Source organism: Glycine soja, chromosome 9 (genome assembly GCF_004193775.1).
Source record: "Glycine soja cultivar W05 chromosome 9, ASM419377v2, whole genome shotgun sequence".
Taxonomy (NCBI): domain Eukaryota; kingdom Viridiplantae; phylum Streptophyta; class Magnoliopsida; order Fabales; family Fabaceae; genus Glycine; species Glycine soja.
The window spans coordinates 5,981,481-6,003,524 of NC_041010.1; the positions used below are offsets into that span (position 1 = coordinate 5,981,481).

The window sequence follows — 22,044 nt, forward strand, 5'->3', positions numbered from 1 at the left end:
GGATGTCTTTGATTTTTTCCTCTCATTGGCTTCTTCAAGTAAAAGGGTCTCTTTTAAAGCACAAAAATATGATTGATAGGAATAAAACACACTCCTATAATAAGACCTGATAGTTACCTCTTCTCGCAAGTGACTCCAAACATCGTCATAAATCATCTTCACCTGTTTCTTAAAAAACAGGAAACTTAATGGGATGAGACATAATGTTTTAGTGAGTTTTCTAAAGATTCTATAGGTGGATCAGACTCTTCTATCTAAAAATCTCACTCACTCCCCCCTCATGGCTTGTCTTTACGAGGCTCACGATAAATCCTTTGTACCTTTGGTCTACACCTTTTTACTCATTAAAACTTTTCTTGGAATTCCTTTTTACTCTATATCCATCATACTATTATCTTATGAAACCAACAATAAAATAAATTTGTTGGGGTTTTTTTTGGTGGTACTTAGCAAACATCTTAGTAACAATATTGATTTTTCTCCATTTAATGAGAACTATATATAGTATTATCTCAATTCCCTTAAGTTTTCTAGCCTTGATTCTGCAAGTGGGAGAAGATAAATCACTTAACATTACTCTTAATTCCTTAACAAGTTAAGTTAAACAAGTTGTTAAAGAGTAAGTATTACCAAGAGACTAATAAACATCACTCTATTCTTAGATGGGACATTCATTAGACATTATTCTCAAACCTTAGTTTTCTGAAAAATTTTCAATGGCAATAAAACATATAGATAATGTAAATAGGTGATAAACAAACAAAAAAAATAAAGAAATAACATTAATACTGAATAATCTTTAAATAGACAATAAAAATAATCAAATGAGAGTTGCTAGTACATTAAATCCCCAACTACAAAAAGATTCTCTCATTGTCATGAGAAACTAAAAAAATTAGAAGGAAAAATGAAAAGTGCAAGAAGAATAGTGAAGGAAATGGATGAGAATGAGTTGTTGAGTCTCCAACCACTACACATTCAACCCTTGCTCGATCATTTGTAGAATATTTGTTTTGTCTTTTTGGCATAAAGGCACTCTCACTTAGCCAGCATCAACTCGTTAAGTGACCTTGACAAAGCTAATGTGGCTTCTTCAAACGCACTAAGCAAACAGAAGTTTTCGCTTAGCCATTAAGTGCCACGTCTCTAAATCATTTTTCTCACTGAACGTCTTGTTCAACTCGCTGTGTAAGCAATCTTCAAATAGGCTTTTTAGGTGGCTTAAAATCTGACATGTTATGCCTAATAGACTTCTTAGGTAGCTTAAAATCTGACCATTTTATTTAAATAATTTTTTAAAAAGCCTTAACTTAACCTCTTTAATAAACAAATTAGGTCTCTCAACACAAGCCCTCCACAGCAAGCCTAGAATAGTATAAGGGTGTGTTTGTTTCACAAATCAAAATTGCATTTCCGTGAATGTATACATGGGAATGTGATATTCCCATGTTTATTAGAAGTTTTTAAAAATTATTCCCAAGTATTATTGATTCTTAGGAATACTATAATTTCCTTTTTTTTTATCATATTTTTCTACATTTCTATTTCCATGAGGAGGGATAGGAAAGTGATATTTTCTTGGGAATATAAGAATTTATTGTCTAATACACATATAACTTTCATTATTATTTAAATTATTTTAAATTTTAAAAATTATTTCCAGAAATACTAAAATGTAACCAAACATATTTTTTTAAATACTCCGGAATGTTCTTTTCATGTTATATTCGTGGGAATGTAAGAAGTTTATGAGCAGATTTTACACTATTGTCATTGAAGTTATAAAAATCTGATGACGAAACTATCATCACAAAGATATTTAAAAAAAGAGTGGCCTGTGTAAATTCAGCAATGTATTCGTTATATAATCATGTTCTACACAACTAATTAACTAGATTCCATTCCATCCCCTCCTCTTGATACATGTGGCTTTGACAATTTGAACATTATATTATTTTGATGCTGCAACTGCATAGACTATATCTTGTATGTTGTATTTGCAATTGGAGGTCTTAGTAAAGGCCATCTTCAGTCATCTTCTATTTTCAAACTAGATTTGCATTTGTTTCCCCTCTTCAAAGAGTTAGTACCAGTTACATACACATGATCTTGCAGGTTAGCAGAAAAAGCATGTCAAAACCTATTTACAACTTGCTTGTATTCTCTTGTCAAACTTCCAATGGCTCAGGCAGAGAGGTGCAATGCCTCTAGTAGAGTTGTGAACTGCACATTAACAATGTGAGGGAGAGCAGTATGCACAGAAGAAAGTTGAAAACTTGCAATTTGGCTCAATTGAAACCTGGTCATAACTTAAACATAGTTCCATGTTCACTGATACTACCGCCAGAAAGCTTTCTAATTATCTGCCACAACCTCTTGCTTCTTCCAGTATTCAGAGGACCTGAATAAGAATGCCTTCTAAACGATCCGGACACTCGCCTTCCATATCTCGCCGATGAGCTGAATAACTCTGATGCTAACAACCCATTTTCAATATCAATTCCAGAATCATAGTTGGTGGCTGAGAATTGGCCTTGTAAATTATCTGATGGTTGTCTAGAGTGACTTAAATCAACAGAACTAGAGCTAGAACCTGCTTCTCTTGCCTCATCACATTCATTGCACACAAGTTTTAAAGCCTGAACAACCTCGCCCATGAAGGGACGGTCCGACACCTCTGGCTGTACACACATTGAAGCAATGGCTGCAACCTTAGCCACACTATCAGAAGGCACATCATGTCCTAGAGATGGATCTATCATTGCTTCCAATCCTTCTTCGCTTGAGAGTAATGGACGAGCCCATGCAACGAGATTTTCTTGACCGGGAGGTCGTGACATGTCTACTGGTTTTCTTCCGGTCAAAAGCTCAAGGAGGACAACACCATAGCTGTAAACATCACTCTTCACAAGAAGATGTCCCGTCATTGCATACTCCGGAGCCACATAACTGAATAGTTTTTCAAATATGAAAGAATATATATATCAGGGAGTAAATAATAGTAAAACAACAAAGAATTACAATAGTTTTGAAACAAAAAATAGTTCAGATATTTCCATGGATTGAAACTTTTAAAGAGTTGGTTATAATGACAGTAGCCGTATAAAAAAATTGGACAAAAGTTACATAAACAAATTAGGGATTAAATATCAATATATCATTATGCATTCTCTCAACTTTACTTCTGTTTTTGTTCTTCTGAAATAACGGTTAGCGTGTTACGCAATTAATTTGAGATGACAATTTTTTTGGCACTACTTAATATTAGTCACTTTGCTTATTAAATAATCTAGAAGCAGCATATAGGTGGGATTCTAGTTTCACAATAAATTACCAGAAACAGCACTGGCATATACTTATTGCTATACCTCCACTCTTCAAAAATAATCTCAATCAAAATTATTTCAGACAGTATACAAGTTGTAAATTCTTAATAGAAATGACTACAGAAGCAAATGTCTTTACAAATGGTTAAGAAATCACTTTATTTGACTAAACTGATAGAGTTTCTAGTTTAACTTAACTGATCAACCTCTACAAATTTATTATGTTGGAGTGATTAGAAAAACTTAAAGGGTAACAATGTGAAGAGATGACTTGTAGATAAAACTTTCCAAAATAGACACAGGAAAGTAAGAAAGAACTATTACCCAAAAGTTCCCATCACTCGTGTTGATATGTGTCTGTTCCCCTCATCAGCTGCTGTTCGGGCCAATCCAAAATCCGATACTTTTGGTGTAAAATCATTTTCCAGCAAGATATTGCTCGACTTGAAGTCCCTATGTATGACATGGGGACTTGAATCTTCATGTAGATAAGCCAGTCCACGAGCAGAACCGAGAGCTATCTTTAACCGAGCACTCCAATCAAGTGGGCTGTTTTCCTTGTCAACTCCTACCAGAAGACCAAATATAAGAAAAACCATTATCTTTAAGAACTAAACAATCAGAGTGGTACTTCAGACTGAATCAAGAAAAGTTAAGTACCATGTAAATGGGATTCCACACTGCCATTTGGAATGAGTTCATAAACTAGACAGCGGAAGCTGACCTCTGCGCATATACCAATCAACTTAACCAAGTTTCTATGGTGAAGGCGGCTAAGCATCTCAACTTCAGATAGGAATTCACGGTCGCCATGATGATCCTCTCTTTTTAGAACCTTGACTGCGACTTTTGTCCCATCTTCAAGTGTACCACTATAAACAAGCCCAAAACCACCTTCTCCAAGTACTCTGGAAGCATGGAAATTATCTGTGGCTTTCTCAATGTCATTCATGCTGAAAGTCTTAGCAGATCCTGTGTAAGCAGCAATGTTAGATCGAAATGATGTCGAAGCTGAAGCAAGCCCACCTCCAACTACTGATCCAGCAGCACCTGTAGATTCCATATGTTTGTTTCTTAATAAAAAAAGGTTGATAAAGGATGAAATAATCAAACTGGCACAATAATTTGGTGATATGGAAACACTCAAAATTATAGGATGTCAATTATTTATTTTAAACTATTGCAACTGAACTTATTTGTTTAACTTATTGCAACTGAACTTTTCTTTTTCTGCATAGAATTCTGCCTACCATTGTTTTCCTAATGCTATTACATGAGATAAATACTTAAAATATAGTGTTTTCTCTCTCTCTCTTTGGGTTAAAATATAGTGTCACTTAAAATGCACTAGTTTAGTAGATTATAAGACACTTCCATTTGTATTACCTGGTGCTTTGGTAAGAGGAGGTAAAACCCGTGGGGTTGACGGTGGTTGACTCACATGATCTCTGTACTTGAACAATGCCAAAGCAGCAGCAAAGCATAAAACAACTACTAGAAAAACTGAAAGAGCAATAATAGCAATTATGCCCTTGCTAAGTCCACCTTTATGCTGCCTCTTTGATATGTCAACCCCAAGGGGTTTTATTGTCCTACCATTATTGCCACCACCCGAATACGGACCACCATCGATTATGGAAATGCTTGAAGGAGGTAAAGGAGGAGATGGAGGCAAACCTATATTAAGAGGAACCACATAAAATTTCTAACCAAAAAAGTCATGAAAAGGATACAAGACATTCAAAATTTATATATACCTGGATAGGTCACATATAACACGTCATAATCACCAAAGTAAGAAGTCTTTATAACAACTTGTTTATGCCAAAATCTCTCAGAAGTTAAAAAGGCTGTAGTGTTATCAAATTCTTCCCCAAGTGGTACCAAATCAACGAATACAATAGTTTTATCAGGTTGCTGGTTTGCTGCATCAGCTCCCATAATGCGAACTTGACTTTGCTTCATGAAAACCCCAGTGGCAATTTCAGAAGCAAACTCTGAAACCAAAGGGAAGAAAGTATACAGAGAAACACTAAGGCGAAGACCGACTTTCATGGGCCACACACATTTGCAAGGTGCTCCAGGTGGAGTACTTGTATAGGGATCTGAGCAAACCAGAGATATACAATCTAAAAAACAAACATTGGACAAGTATATTTCAGTTTGATGAATACAATAAAAAAAAAAGTTCATAAATTAGCTGAAATAACTCCATTACTAGAGATAAAACAAATAAAGCACTAACTACTGACTAACCTTCATTTGGAGGTGGGGGTGGCAGTGCTTGAAAACGAGGCCGAACTGGCTTCTTAGGGGTCTTGGAAGAAGGCCGAGAAGGAGACACTTTAGGAGGAGGCAATGGAACTTGCAATAACAAATACAATGAATGGATGCAAAAGGATAAGTAGAAGATAATGAAAAGACAAGATTTTTTAAAATATTTGTAATGAGTATGGAAATTTTGCCTGTCTTACTTTTGGTTGAGTGGGGGGATATTTTGAATAGCGGAGAAGGAGCAGGTGAAACTTGGCTCACTGGTGACTGAATAGGGAGGCCAGATGGGGAAACTGAGGAACCTACCATGCAGAAAAGTTTCAGTAATCAAAATTCCCTTTATTTACCAGTCTAATAGAAGAAACATCTTGTAAGCTCACCAAACTTTTATTGGTACCTGTGTTCATTGGTGGTGGAGCATGATGTCTTTGCCTACTTGTTGGAAGCGGCAAGGGAGGATTTGATCCATCTACATAAAATAACCAAACAAAAAGTAATAAATTCAATTGCAGTGAGAATCTTAATTTGTGCGCAACAATTTAATAGATTGGTTAATAAACCAAACCTTGGTGTTTTGAAGTGGAAGGAGAAATAGAATGTGATGATGCAGGAGCAGGGCTGGTGACTGTGTTCCTTGTATGGTGATGCTTATAAAATGTGGTTGAAGGTGAAGACGCAGGAGGATGATCTTTGTTGAAAGGAGATTCAGGAGATGAAATCGGTGGCTCAGGAGCATGGTGAAATTGTCTTGCTTTGTGTGCAGAAGAAGGAGCTACAGAATTTTTAAAAAAAAAAGTTAATTCAGTATGTATGTATGCATAAGTATAATGGTTTAGTGTGTCTTTCAATAATTTTAATATTTACATTCCTTACTTGCATTGTTTTCCATCGGCTAAAACTTTAGGCTTTGTATAGTAAATAATTGAACATGATAAAAAAGAATGGTGTGCATAATATCATTTAAAATATGCTAAATTTACTTTTCCAAAAGAATTCAAGCATGATGTCAACTCTGTATTTGTTAGATTTGAAAAGTAACTCCTGTGCCTTTGCCAAAAAAACTTGACACTTTTATGAGTTGGTTTTCCACATGATATTAGAGCCTTTATGACAAAGTGGTTTTGAGTTCAAAATTTCCATCTCCATTCAATATGACTAAGTTGAATTTCAATACAAGGTAAAATGTTCTTGTGTATTGTCCACTTTTCAAGCCAAATGAATTCTCGTGTGCAGGAAAGTGTTAAGAGATATAAAATCTTTCTTGGTCCTTCACCAGCTTAGGTTTTCGGGAGAGTAGGTCTTTGATAGTATTGTTAGGGAAATCTTTTAATTTCATGCTGTTAATACAATCAGCAATCCTCTAGTTAAGAATTTGCAACTCATCAAGAATAGTTTAATGTAACAGTATACCTTGAGCAGGGGAATGTACTATAACTGGTAGTGGTTTTGGTGTTTTGTATGGAGGTGCAGAAACTGGTTCTCCACCTTTGGTCCAATTGAAGCTTCTAGAAGGTGTTGATACAGGAGAGACAACAGGTGCTGCATAAAATATTTTGTGCCAATTAAATTTCCATCAATTGAAGAATGATTGATGCTGTTAGCACAATGAGCAATCCTCTAGTTAAGAATTTTCAACTCATCAAAAGTAGTTTAATGTTACCATATACCTTGAGCATGGAAATGCACTATAGCTGATGGTGGCTTTGGTGTTTTGTACACAGGTGCAGAAACTGGTTCTCCACCAGGTGCTGCACCACATTTTTTTTGCTAATTAAGTTAATTAACGCACAACAGCATTACCAAGAAATTATTGTAATCAGATGCAAATATTAAACACTCTAGAATGAAAGTTTCAGGAAAACATTTTTATACAATAAAAAAAATCAATAATTTTTTTTAAAGAGTTTTGTGGTAAAAGATATTTCATTATTAAGCTATATGCTGATAGTTGTAACTACTCTAAATTTATTTTATGACTACATATTCTTTTGCATGTTTAGTAGCAACTTTGTGGATTTAACTCCTTGAGAGTGAGGTGTGTAAAGTGAGGAAGTAAAGGAGAATCCACCCTTGATTTGAATTGAAGTATCCCATAACTTAATCCGCTTTAAACTGAGGATGGATGCACACTTTTTTTTCACCTTAGAAGATCCAAATCCCAATGTTATCATCTTTAATTCTATTGAATATCTTGCATCATTTTATTATCAGTTAAGCAGCCCATGATCATTCTTTATTATTCCACTTTGCATGTCGTAAAAATTAGGCATGTTAAGAAAACATTACGCGAGTCATGATTGTCATTTTTAATCTCAATTCAATTGTTGAGATATATAATCCACATTTGACATTTCCCAACTCATTGTCAAATTATTATGTGATATAACATCTCTTTGTGGATCATCAATAGCAAGAAAATATACAATTGTACATAGGATTGGGTTTTAAACCTTCATCATTTGAAGAGTAGAAAGACTATATATAAGCAATTAAAAAAGCTTAAATGAATTAACGGAAAAAAAAACTACTGTAACTTGTTTTAAAATAAAACAACAAAATCAACCAGGGGAATGGGGATAATAGAACAAAATCCTTTCTCAATATTTGCACCTGGTGATTTTGGTGGAGGTGCTGCTGGTATGACTGGGTGGACCAATGGAGGATCTACTGGAAATGGACGTGGTGGTGTAACTGATGCTGCATGGATACAATAAAAGAAAAATCATGGAGACAAGTAAAAGGGATGATCTGATAATATTAATACTAGATATTTTAACTTTATCCCTTCTTTCACCAAAATAAGGTAACAAGGTTATAACTTATATGGATGGAGTTTTTTTTGGTAACATAGGTGGCCTATTGGATGGTTATTTTCCATTTTCCATGAGAGCATGCAAGATTTTGTGCTTTCATGAAGAAGAAAAAAAGAGAGTTTAGAACCATATAGTTGAATGCTAGAGATGATTAGATAAGATTATATAACATACGTGGCATTTCTGGTGCTGGGGTGTGACTGTGACCATTATTTGCTGTTCTATTTTGAACATCAGGTGGGGAATTTCCATGATGAGTAGGTTGACTGACTGATGAATTTTTTGGCAAAATTGCAGGAGCTGTTGCAACTGGGGCTGTTCAAAATGCCATAAAAAAGCAGATATTTGAAATCAACATCAGCTAGAAATAGCAATAAATAAAAAGTTACAAATCATCAAATAAAATTACCTTGTGAAACTGGCTCCAGTGTGCGACCAGTGTTGATATTCCTTCTGGGGACAGTTGGAGGCAAACTTCCATGTTCAGTTGGCTGACTCTCTGGCGAGTGTTCAGGAAAACTGAATACTGTAGGGGCTGTTCAAAATGCATTAGAAGTACAGACTTCAGTCTCAATACCAACTGGAAATTGGAGAAGAAAAAAAGTAAATTTCAAAAGCAAGAAATCAGGTGACAATTTTTTACTTTCATCACATGCCTGGTGAAATTGGCTCTGAAATGTGACCATTATTTGCACCCTCTCTATGAGGCAAACTTCCGTTTTCAGTTGGTTGGCTTACAGGTGAAATTTTGGGTAATATGGTAGATGGTATTGGAACTAGTGCTGTTCAAATATTCAATAGAAGAACATATTACCAACTGGAAGCTGGATATGATGAAATGGAAAACCATCCTTAAGGATTCCAATTACATGACAAGACTTTTTATCTCATACCTGGCAAAGCTGGCTCTGGCTTGTGACTCTTATTCCTCTCATCAATCTTAGGAGGCAAACTTCCATGTTCAATTGGCTGGCTGACAGGTGAAGTTTTTGGCAAATTGCCAGAAGTTATTGCAATTGGAGCTGTTCAAGAAACATTAGAAGAGCTGAATTTAGATTATTATCAAGAGGAAGGTCCCATCCCCCATGAAAAGAAACTTCTCAGTCATGTTACCTGGAGCAATTGGTGTGGACACAGGAGGCCTAATAGCAGGTGTTGTTTTGCTTTGAGGTGGACTTGGTTGTATGGATGGTGGCACACTCCCTTCAGAAGTTGATGGTGCATGAGCAGCATTATATGGTGCTGGTGGTGATGATGCTATGGTGCTTGTACTAGGACTAGGAGATATAGATGGTTCAAATCCTTTTACCTTCTGAGGAGTTGGAGCTGATGTTGGAGGTGGTAATGTAGTAACTGGAGGGGGCAAGAATGACCCTGGATGGTGCAAAACCCAATTTTTTAGTCTGATAATCCCAATATGGCCTAATGGATTAAAGGAATGAAATTACCATTTGGTACTTCTGGAGGGATTGGTGCAATAGTTCTCCATGGTTCTCTTGGGTGTAAAGTACCAGGTGGTTCACTGGGGGAAGGATCCACAGGTATGATTTCATTAGATGGGGATATACCAAATTCTGAAAGAAAGAAAACAACTATTAAATAGCAGCAAAATTTAGTAGGGACGGGACAATGGATGATTATATTCAAAAAGCTCAAAATTCAAACTCATTTTGTATGATATTTAGATTTAATTTTGGATTAGATTAGATATACCATTTGGATCTGAAGGTGATTTTGGAGGACTGCTTTCCCATGACAGTCCATGATGGATAGGAGCAGGTGCTTCTCCACTAGGATGAATGACTGGAAGGAATGCTGGAGATGGGGATATAACAGACCCTTCAAGAAGAAATTATCAGTTGGAAAGCCAAAATTCCATGTGAGAAAAGGAAAAATTATCATTTTTTTTATCAGCAAGATTTCAAAATTATCAAATTAGATGACTTAGGCTGATTAGTTAGGCAAGCATATGGGCTCACATCAGCAATATCTTACAGCAAAATTTAACATTTTGGAATATTGGTATTTCTCTTCTGGTTGAGATTGCACTTTGCAGTGTATTTGGACAACTAAATTTGAAATAAAAATAATGGATTGTGATTCAATTGAGAGGTGAAAGAATTCAGCAATCATTTTTCCTACTTCTACAAATTTAAATAGTGAAGACCACTTCTTTTTTTTTTTTTTTTTAAAAAAAGAAGACATGCAAGAGCATCACTACGAAGAGAGCAATCCCAACTAGGTTGGCACCTCAATCCCCCATCAATCATCTGCAGCAGTACACCTTAATTTTATTGAAAAAACATAGAAGAATAAAGAAGACAAAAAAGCATGGGGGACCAGACCAAACCCATGTGTAAACATAAGAGTAATCTAAATCTGAAATTGGGGAGACCTGGCCTATTATGGAAAAAATCCTCTCTAATAATATTGAAGACCACTAGATTCTTAGGGAACAACACTAGTAGCTTCCTACAATGAGCATTTAAGGGGGAAATCCACATGCAAAAAGTACCTTCACTAGAAGAAACACTCTGGCTTTAAATGATTATGTGAATGGCAATTTACAGTTACAGATTTCTTAAACCAGTAAACTTGTATGCATCTATTTGTATGCTTATAACACATAGTAAAAAACAGTAATTATAAGCTGAATCAGTTGTAAGCAGCCAATGTAAATTGATTCTAAAGGCACATAGGCGAATGGAGGGTGAATGAACGTGTTCAGAAACCACCAGTAACTTTTCTTTTTGTTTAATATATTCAAATCAAAATTAGATTTTGTAAGCAATGCAAGAGGACAACAGAAAGAGGACATCAAATGCCACCTTTGGCTATCCTAGCTCCAATTATAAAGGATTTAAACCAATAGTTTGATTGCAAACTCAGCTATGATGTTTAGGTTCTCTATGATATTATTGTTATTAGCACAATTATCATTATTACTAATATAACTTAAAAACCATGTATGCTGATCCAGATCATATTCTTCTAAATTTTATCACAACCTGTGACAAAAATTTCTGAAGAATAAAGTACCTACCTTCAGATCCTTGGAATTCCACAACAAAGCCAATGATGCAGAGCTTCACCAGCTGCAGAATCAGTGCCAAAACCACTCCCATCTCCACACCAATTTCCAAAGACACCCTCTTCAGAAGTGAGTCAACAGAACAACAGGACAATAAATAGGAGAAGAAGAAGAAAAAAAAGAGTAAACCTTTGGAAGCTTATTGCTTGAAGCAAGAAGAACAAATAGAGGTTAAATTGAAGAAGACCCACATATAGTGACACCAAAGCAATGAGAAGAAGGAAGGTTATGGAACAAGGCAGAAGAACAGTCTTTGGTTATGAAAAGGGCAAGAGCCAGAAGAACAAGTGTGTGTTGAGAACAACAACTTGAGCTCATGAATTGTGAGGAACAGAACTCAGAGTTTTCCATGGCAGGGATATGAATTAATAAGAAGACTAGAAAGTTGAACTCTTTCCACTGGAGTTGGTAACTAGATCAAGTATAAAACTGATGCAAAGCAATAAAAATATTCACTTTGTGTATTCCACAATCCACGCACACTTCAAGAAAACTCAAGAAAGGAAAGAAAAAGAAAAGTAACAGACCCCCTTCTCAGAGAGAGAGAGAGAGAGAGAGAGAGAGAGAGAAGCAGTTGGTGTGGGGGCAGAGAGGCTCGGGAACAGAACAGAACAGAACAGTTTTATATTTTTTTTTTTGTATTTAAGAAAAATGTGTACTTAATTTTTTTGTTTACCAATTTTAATTATTCAGTGGGAAATGAAAGTCAGATTTTAAGTGTTGTTGTCAACAGAGGATAATTACCAAACTTTACTTTGATTTCGGTTTCAATGGAGGTTGCCTAGTTGCTTTTCCTCTTCCCTTGTTGGCCATATTGAGAAATTGATTTATTGATTTGATGATGATGATAACAATAATAAGGTGTGCCATGTGGCAAAATCTTGCTCTGATCCCACTTGAATCTCCTTCACATGATCTCATGTTAATTAATGCTTAATTGACTTCTGCAACATACAATAAATGGTCATCAATTAGGTAAAACTTACCAAGTTAAATTTTAAATTAGTAGGTGGTTTAGGAAAAAAGGTAAAGGATCCAGTGTCCAACTAATATTATTGTGTAAACAGATTTGTAAGGACAGGGTTTGAATCACATGGATTTGCTATAATAAGGGACTAATTCATCTCCATCCCACACATTCATTCAACACTGAATTTTTATTTATTTTTAACAAGTTAAGATAGTGTGGTCAAGAGGACATTGGAGATAAGGCGAAAAATATGGCCACCATGAGATTCCATGTAATGGACAAAAAACTGAACTTTACTTTAGGACCATTTTAATCAATTCCTGAGATGATACGAAAAAAATCAGACAACAGCAGTTACCCCATTACGGGTTTTATGGCAGTTGAGAATGGGCCAGATACATGTAGAAATCTTTTTTTTTTTTTCACACGAATATTTATTAAGTATCTATAAAATTTATAAATATTCATGAGTATCCATGCCTGTTTTTTAAAATTTAATTTTTAAGAAATAAAAAATTTATAACTTTGAATCCTGTATTTAAATCATAAATAATTTAGAGCAACTTATTTTATATATAGGTATGGATATTTAGTTAACTTTAAATTGTGAATATTCTCATATATGAATACTTTATTTTTATCTATTCTGGTCCTGTTAATAAGAAGACAGAGAAAAATCTATTTATTGAATTGCAAATACTCATCAATTTATCAATTTTCAATCTATAACGAGTTTAGGCTGCAAATATGAACTTTTTTGGGGTTGATTATGAATTTTCTGTTTAGGAGTGTGATTTTTTTTCCCCCATCTCAATTGGTAGCTCATGTTTCACCATCCAATGACCCTTTCAAGTTGATTATTGCCTAACTATTTGCCCGTTTACTTTTATCGAGCACCGCAATTGAAATTCATGACACAAACCTTTCTTGGCTAATTCGATGAGGTTATCATATTAAGGGATTTGGTCCGGTAAAGATTACAATTATAAAGTTTTTAAATCACATAATGATATATAAATGTTTTTTAACGCTATATAACTTTTTTTAAGGAGCGTTATATAACTTCTATTGGTGATGTATTGTAACTTTTTTAAAACAAAAAAATCTACACGTCATAAAATGAATTCAAGTTTTATATTTATTTTTGCGACCAATTTTCATTTAATGGATGGTTTACAAACATTAACGTAAATTATGATCAAGGTGATATGTTCCGTTCCGATTTCCAAATAAGATATAATCTTTGCTTTTCCAAACTTTTTTTTTCAAAAGAAAAAGAAAGCAAGCTTCTGATAAGGGAATCAGTGCAATAAATTCCTGTCCCCAAACCACGCATTCTTGTGAGGTGTCATATGAAAATCAACCAAGAAAAGAAAACAAATTGAAAAAAAAAGAGAAAAAAAAGTGGACTGAAAGAAGACAAGAGCATTGTCATTTGTTATTGATGGTACTATATGAAAAGAAACAAAGTGGTGCATCATGAGAGAGACACACATTAATCTCATAGAGTGGAGGGTCAAAAAAGAGTGAAATAAGAGCATCTTGGCCAGGGTGGTGTAGATTGGTTGGTCAGAAGTGAGTGATAGTTTTCTTGGATTGTAGTGCAAAGACAATGGCCTCAAGATGATGATGGTGGTGGTGGTGGGTGCACAATCTTCTGCGGTCCACATGCACCATTGCAACATAACAATATTGAAAGGGGTAGGAAACATATTTATTTTTTTAAGTTTGGATCACATCTATCTTTTATAATAATTAAATAATTGTTTTTAAGCTATATAAGATTATCATAAACAATAAAATTTCTTTATAAATATTTAAAACAATTACCTATCAAATTCAAATTTAAAATAATTCAATCATTAATTAAATTAAAATAATTTTATCTGGGTTTTTAGAATTAGGTGGGGTACATATGTAATAAACTCATGATATTACACATTTTCTTTTTAAAACTTGTCACTCCAAAGCATTAATTTATGTGAGTGGAACTCAGTGCCCAGATGCGGTTTCGAGCTGACAAAAGCAAGGCTCATTAATTAGGGACACTATTTGATGACAACTCATTTTGAAGTTGCATATGGCAATTGAAAATGGAGGTACATATAGGAGGCTTTTTTGTTACTTAAAGACAGCATAATACAAGACCTAAAAGTAAGTTTTTGGACCCAAAATTCCTTTTTTGATCGATTGGATGTTCTTTTATATAAAATGTAAAGTTTCGTTCTCAATTTTTGCAATTACTTTTATTTAAATAAATATTTCAACATTTATCATGAAGATTATCCATCATCGAAGCTTGAAAAACAATTATTCTTTTTTGAAATTTAAAGGCGTCTTGCTCCAAGAGAATGAAAATGAATACTTTTCCCCTTGAATGTACTTCAGCTATATGGAATGTTTTAAGAATGCATGATTTTGGAGTATATCAAAACTCACTTTTATAAGCCAACAATTAGTTCAGTTGACACTTATCTTAGTGTGCTTTTGTTTTAAAACGAGATAAATTGAATTTGAATTATTAAATATAATTATTATGTGTCGAAATTAATTTCAATTATAATTCTTTCATTAAAATAAGATTAACCATCTTTATCTTTAATAACTTCTTTTTTCTCAACTATTTTTTTTATTTACAAAAATTCAAATTTAAAACTTATTTAAACTATCTAGGACCAATAGAAAAAATAATTTTTTTTATGATTATCATAATTAGAATATTTGACTCACCAGTTAAATTTTGAGATATTTTTACAAGTTTCAATCCTTTGAACCTATTATAAAATTAATAAGTCACAATTAAAATATATTATTTCTCTAAAAAAAATTATTCTAAAAGTAAAAGAAACACACCATTAATTTATTAGAAGATTAACATTTTCTTAGTATAATTATCATTACAATTTCAAATACTTTTAAATTTTGACCAGTGATACCTTGAACTAGTTAAATTTACACCATTGCCCAAGAATGCCAAGATAGTGAAAACTACCTAACATTCTTCACAACCACCAACGGCCTCCTTCACGTATCAAAATGGTATTGATGTCACTCTAGACCATGAAGTCAACAAACAAGAATTGCCTGCTAATTAATCTACACAAAGTATGTGGTGGCTCACAACACACAAAGTGGAACAAATCCAAAACTATGAAGTATAAAAGAGTTAACTGGGACCTCATTCAATAGTATAATCTCATACAAAAGATCATTCTCAAATTGCACGTCATCAATCCCATTATGCAAATCAGAAAAAAAAAAATGTCACGTGGTATGTAGAAATGGACAAGCAGCGAAGAATATAACCACGTACACACACAATATGGTCCACTTAGTCTTTGAAAATACTCTTTATTTTTATTTTCTTAATTTTCAAGTCCCTACTTTCCCAGAAAAAAAATATACAAGTACTTTTCAAACTTCAATTCGTAGTTCAAAAGGAATAAAATTCTAAGTAGAATGTGGTAACAGCGTGCATGTTTCATTTCAAAATGTGTTATTTCATATGAGTGATGAGTGATAAGTGAGGATGATTTATTTAATAAAAAAATTTATATTTAATTTTTATTATGTGTAGAATTTTTTTGAATTAGTGATATTCACCTACCGTGAACAATATTAATTTTTGAGTTAAAAAAACAGGTATAATCTATGACACATGAAAAAAAAAAGTGTTATTTTCTTGGCATCTCTTTGTTTTTCTTGTTACTCACTCCACCCTCTTACTCCTTTTGTCCACCCTATTTTTTCTCCTTTGGAACAATATATCCATTAATTATTACTGTTTTAGCATATACTTCTTTGATAACCATCAATTCGCATTGCCTTTATCTCTAGGAAGCTCAACCTAATGCACTTTTTTTCCAACATCATGTTAGCAAAGGAAGAAGGGGACCAATATAAGAGTTTCATCCAATGCTTCAAACCATGTGCAAGATCGACCGAAAATGAGTTGTTAACTCATTTTTTTCATAGAATTCTTATATTAGAAACATAGCTTTAGGATCTTCCCTTTTGCTAAGGCTGAAAAACGCGCTTTTGAGGAACATTCTCATGGTTGTTGAGTTGGCTCCTTCCTACAAAGCTGAATTCCGAAGAAACCTATATGAAATATATTAAACTATGTATAGTTAGGGCCCCAGCAGCTCAATGGTGTCTTGCATCTTAAAAGTTTTTACGTACATCAGTACATGTGCATAATATTATTTAAATCGTATTTAAAAAAATGAAACATTAACATTTTAGAACATGTGTATTCTTTTATGCATATTTATGATTTTATATATTTATTACGGAATTATGTTTTAAATTCAACCAAGTAGTATGCATTAATGATTTAAATATGAAGCATCTAACATTAGTTTGATGATAGGCTGCAAACTACTTACAAATATCTACATATATGATGCAGGCCATCTAAGTAATAGTTTGGGCATCTCTTCAACAGAATCCTAAAGCATTCCCTAGCCTTATAAAGTGATTCTTCATTAGCATTTCGCAAGTGATAAGTTCACGTGATTTTACATGTATTTACATGTATCAAGTGATTCTGTATGTGTTTTTTTTTTACCTAGGCCACAAGTGTTAACAAATAACAAGTATATATATATATATATATATATATATATATATATATATATATATATATATATATATATATATATATATATATATATATATATATATATATATTCTCTCTGTTGAATTTTAATATAGCTATATAGCTACATTTTCGGTACTTGAATTTGAAACTATTGATTAGGTAAATCAATTCCTAGCTACCACCCTTTTTTTTTGTGATCCTCAGTTCCTACCAAATGATCTATTTGTTCGGTGGTTTATTGTACGTTCATCTGATTTAACTCAAACAATAACCTTATTAATCTAAAACTGAATTTCGGATGAGTTATAATGGTAAAAGAAAAATTCAAGAGAATAAGTAAGAAAAACTATATTTTAAGGAAGTAATATGTACAGTATTTTGTTTTCATTATCATATTCATTTATATATACACATTAGAGGCGTAAGGAGTTATTAGAAATGAAAGGTGATAGGTCGACTACAACAGAGTATGATTTTTTATATTATCGATACATCTCAATCGTTGGCATCGTGTGTGTTTTGTTAAGAGTAGATGGACCATATTAATTGCATGGGTAAATATATTTGCACAGCCTTTTTAGGATGTAGGCACCTTAAGAGAGATGAGGAAAGATAAGAGATAAATTATTGATATGATTAAGAAAAAAAAGTAAGAAATAGAGAAAAATAAAAGATGTCAATACGGTATTGTTATTGTTAGGTTGTCCAAATACCATTGCTCTAATTGCATAATTCGGATTAGTGCTGTAAATTGCATATTTACGATCGTGAATGAAACATCACAAGTTATTTTCAGCCGAAAAAAAGCTTAGCCCAAACAACTATATATGAAAGATGAGTAGTGGATCTCTTTGTTGAAAAATGGGCATTTACTTCCTTCACCCCTATTTTCCTTCCTTCACCCCTTAAGGACAAAAATACCCCTCATCTTCTTCATCGACACCCAATGCCGAAGAAGCTCTGCTGCCCCTGCTCCACCGCTGGGTCCGAGGGCTTTCACAGCAAAAGGATCAACAACTTCAACAATTGCCTCGTCTTGGAACTCAATGGCAACAACATAGTCATATTCAAAGGTTAGGAACTTGATGAAGATGTAAAATCCGACAACATTTTGAAAACCCTTTTTTTTGGAATAGTGAGTTTTTTAAACATTCTAGAAAGGTGTTTCTTGAATGTGGGAGTTTATCATTCTAGAAAAGGGGTTTTCCTAATTATGCCATAATTCTGAAAACACATTTCTAGAATGTTAAAAAAATTCACTATTCTAGAAAGAGTTTCCAATATTATGTTTTTAACATTTCAGAAAAGAGTTTCCAAAATGGTGCTAATGTAATCCCATAAATCCCTTTCCCAAAATACTGAAATATTTTTAACATTTTGGAAAGGTGTTTTTGCAATTGGCATTTTACCATTCTAGAAATACCTTTTCAAAATGTTAAAAATAAAATTCACTATTCTAAAAAGGGATTTCAGGAGTGTAGTTGTGTTTTACACCTTTCTCATGTCTTTGATGCCATGTGTGACTTCTTTCTTGCACCATAGTGATTGATGACGGCGTTCGATGGTGGTTTTTTGTGTGTAGTGATGGTGTTGGGTGGTTGCATGGAGGTGGGGCATAGGTTGCACGTGGTGTGGGGTGGTTGGACAGAGAGGGTATTGTTATGTTTGGGTTTTTGAGGGTGCAGGAAGCAATTGCCAAAATAATGTTAAGTCATAATCTGGGCTTTAGCCAGGCCTATGGCCACTTTCAATTTAGCAAGTATTTGGGAAGGGTAAGTTCTAACCCCACATCTCATGATCTTACCCCACTTTCAATTTTATTTGTATATGTGGTCTAGTATTTTCTTCTTTTTTTTGGACTTCAAGTTCTCTTAATTCTTAGCGCATATTCGTTACAATAAATTTAAAATATAAATACTATATTTATATAATAAAAAATTTAATATTTCCTCTTCAAATTTATTGGAAGGGAACACTCTTCATATTGAATTTTTTTTCTGCCATAATAGATCTTTTTATTGACTTGACACTTGATTGGGATCATTTTTACCACATAATTTTTTTATTAATTTGAATCCAAAAAAAAATAGGTGAGTATGAATTGAAAAATATTATCTTAATTTTGGAAACAAATTTAGATATGATGTTGATTATCTTCATTTATTTTCACCATAAAAAGGTATTGAGAGAAGTGTTAAAAAGAAAAAAAAGAAATTGATACTCTAATAAAAATATTAAACTATATATAAATAGAATATATTACCTTCATATCTTAAAATATATGAGTCTTTTAACTTTCATAACGATATGAAAGTTGATTATGATTGAACTTATTTGGATATAAAGATAGAAATGCATTTTAAAGGTTTTTCTATAGGAAAAAGTTCTATAAAAGCTCTTAAAAACACTTATGACTTGTATTCAAATAAGTCCTAATTTATTTAATAACATTAAATTAATTTGTTAATAATTTTATCAAAATTATTCTTAAAATTATTGAGACACATCATCTCACTCTTTTCATCAATTACTTTCTACCTAATTAATTAGTCATCTTTTTCAATCCTCATAATAGAGAGAATAAATTTATCTTATTAGTAGTAATTTATAGCATTTATCATAAAGTAATTAGAGCATCTACAATGGATAATTGTTTAGATGGGTTGTTATCATAATTATGTGGACCTTACAATTTCACATAAATTTAAATTCTTTACATAAAATTCATTATAATGTTAAGGTTATTGAAATGAGTGGTTAATTTAATTTTGTGAGTCCTATAATACTTAAAAAATATTCTATTTATGTATAAATTTGTTAAGTAATGGTTGCTTATATAAGCAACTATGCTTATATAAGTAACACTATGTCATTTGCTCTAGTGAAAAATAAAAAGATTAAGCAATCTACTTAAAAATTAAACAACTCATGTAAGCACTCTTATTGGATATGCTTTTAAAGCATCTATAATACATAATTGCTTATCATAACTTTGTGGGTCTTTCAATGTCATATAAATTTAAGTATTTTTTAAAATTTTACTCTAATACTAAGATTACGAAAATGAGTACTTAAATTAATTTTGTGGATCTTATGATGCTTGAAAGTCTCTTATTTATGATATAATATTATTAAGCAACAATTACTTATATAAATAACAATACTTATATAAGCAAGCAATTTCATATCATAAGCTCCAGTGAAAGAAAAAAAAAACTTAAACAACGTTACTTAAAATTAAACAACTCATGTAAGCATTTTATTGGAGATGTTCTTAAGAGTATTTTAGTAAAAAATAATTAATGAAAAAGACAACTAAAAAAAATCTTATAAATTGGTAAAAAAATATCTTATAAAAAAAGATAAATAAATTTTTAAAAAGTCTTATATTTAAGAACAAAAATAGTATTTTTTTAAGTGTATGTATTATATATAAAATATTATTAATAAATTGCAATAGTTATACAGTAGCTACCTTTGAAAGAATATTTTCAGAATTAAAATTACTAAACTCTTATTTAAAATAAAAAATTGTTACATGATAAATTTAATAAATTAACTATAGAGTAAAATGTTAGTATTATTTACTATATACAATTGTTTTAAACAAAATTTACTATAAACAATTATTTATATGAGCAATCTGTATAATTACAATTTTTCATTTTGACGACATGGAATGTTTTCAATTCAATGAATTTAAACCCATTACATCTTGTACATACATACATACATTTATATCATGCTATATTATAATTTAAACAAGCAACACGTGGCTACGTGTTAATGATGCATGTTGAACACTAGCATCACGTGGGTTGATTTTCTACCAAAGAAACTAAATCTCATAGCCGCCACGAAGATGGATCTATCTATGCAAAAATGATCTAAAAAAGATGGTTCAAGGCATGGCAACGACGGTATATTCTTCTTAAAATAACGTTTATTTGTTACTGTAAAAAAATGACGTTTATTTATTATAAATAAATTAAGGTTACTTGCGATTGGAATATAGTGAGTGTAGGTTACAAATTTTATAAAATTTTGATAATGTACACCCACATATATATATATATGAAAAAAATAAAATAAGATAATAAATATGAGAGAGAAAAAATTATATAAATGTTATACGAAAAATAAAATTCTATTTGAAATACCTCACAATGCCACCAAACTTTCAAGTAGAAATTTCCAGGAACATGTAGATGGTCAATGCCCATGTCCATTAGCTAGAAAATTGAACCTGTAGTGCTTAGAAATCAATTGCATTATGATAAGTAGTATATTACTAAAAATCTTCTTAAAATACTTATTTTTTATTTTTTTTAAAAATTATTTTTATGATAATTTTTAAAAATATCGTCTTAAAATTTTTAATTAAAAAAAATAAAGATGATTTCAAAATAAAATCATCTTGAAAATTGTATCCTTCTAAAATCATTTTTAAAAAATCATTAGTAAAAAATCTTAACTTTTTAAGATTTTAAAAACGATTCAAAATCCACATCAAATATTTCCAAAAATCATTGTCAAAGATATTTCTTCTACTAGTACCATGAGTATAACGCTCAAGAAATTTATGTCTAGCTAGTTGATTTCTTAATTAATGGTATATAATGACAGAAAACTGGATACCGAAAGTTCAAATCAATCATGCAAACAGTATTCAAACATATATTGTTGCAGTCAGAATTGTCTGCAAGGAATAAAAGTGACAATGAATGCTCTAGAATCAGTATTCCTTAAGAATTACAAATGGATAGCTACGAAGTCATGAAAAATAATTAATAAAATACACATATGTTATAAGGATATTGTTAACCAATATTTTTATAATATTAATTAAAAATTAAAAAAATATTTAATATAAAATAGGAGAATATAAAAAATTATAAACAACACAATTTTTAATCTTTTAATAAAAAATTACTTTAAGTTTCTTGAAAAGTCTTCCTAAGAACTTG

At 32.1% G+C, this 22,044-nt stretch overlaps 1 protein-coding gene across 2 annotated transcripts; it reads right to left on the bottom strand.

The window, feature by feature from the left end:
• Positions 1 to 1,751: 1,751 nt before the first annotated feature.
• On the bottom strand, positions 1,752 to 12,079 carry LOC114367645 (receptor-like serine/threonine-protein kinase ALE2). Of its 2 annotated transcripts, XM_028324828.1 has the most exons (20): positions 11,457 to 12,079; positions 10,127 to 10,252; positions 9,862 to 9,987; positions 9,527 to 9,787; positions 9,307 to 9,435; positions 9,070 to 9,195; positions 8,823 to 8,948; positions 8,588 to 8,728; positions 8,211 to 8,297; positions 7,268 to 7,348; positions 7,011 to 7,139; positions 6,166 to 6,372; positions 5,998 to 6,069; positions 5,801 to 5,902; positions 5,583 to 5,690; positions 5,084 to 5,455; positions 4,713 to 5,003; positions 3,987 to 4,376; positions 3,651 to 3,894; positions 1,752 to 2,949 (listed from the first exon to the last, which is right to left on the bottom strand). In XM_028324828.1, the coding sequence occupies exons 1-20, from the start codon at positions 11,536 to 11,538 to the stop codon at positions 2,304 to 2,306; spliced, it is 3,846 nt and encodes a 1,281-aa protein (XP_028180629.1). In that variant the 5' UTR covers positions 11,539 to 12,079; the 3' UTR covers positions 1,752 to 2,303. The 2 variants fall into 2 exon arrangements, with proteins under 2 accessions (XP_028180629.1, XP_028180630.1); XM_028324829.1 differs by lacking the exon at positions 7,268 to 7,348 and having other exon boundaries at positions 11,457 to 12,078.
• Positions 12,080 to 22,044: the final 9,965 nt, after the last annotated feature.

Coding starts and splice junctions, on each gene's coding strand:
- LOC114367645 (XM_028324828.1), bottom strand. CDS start 11,538: ATGGGAGTGGTTTTGGCACTGATTCTGCAGCTGGTGAAGCTCTGCATC. Junction 10,253..11,456: donor GGAATTCCAAGGATCTGAAG/GTAGGTACTTTA, acceptor TTCTTCTTGAAG/GGTCTGTTATATCCCCATCT. Junction 5,903..5,997: donor TCCACCACCAATGAACACAG/GTACCAATAAAA, acceptor TCTGCATGGTAG/GTTCCTCAGTTTCCCCATCT.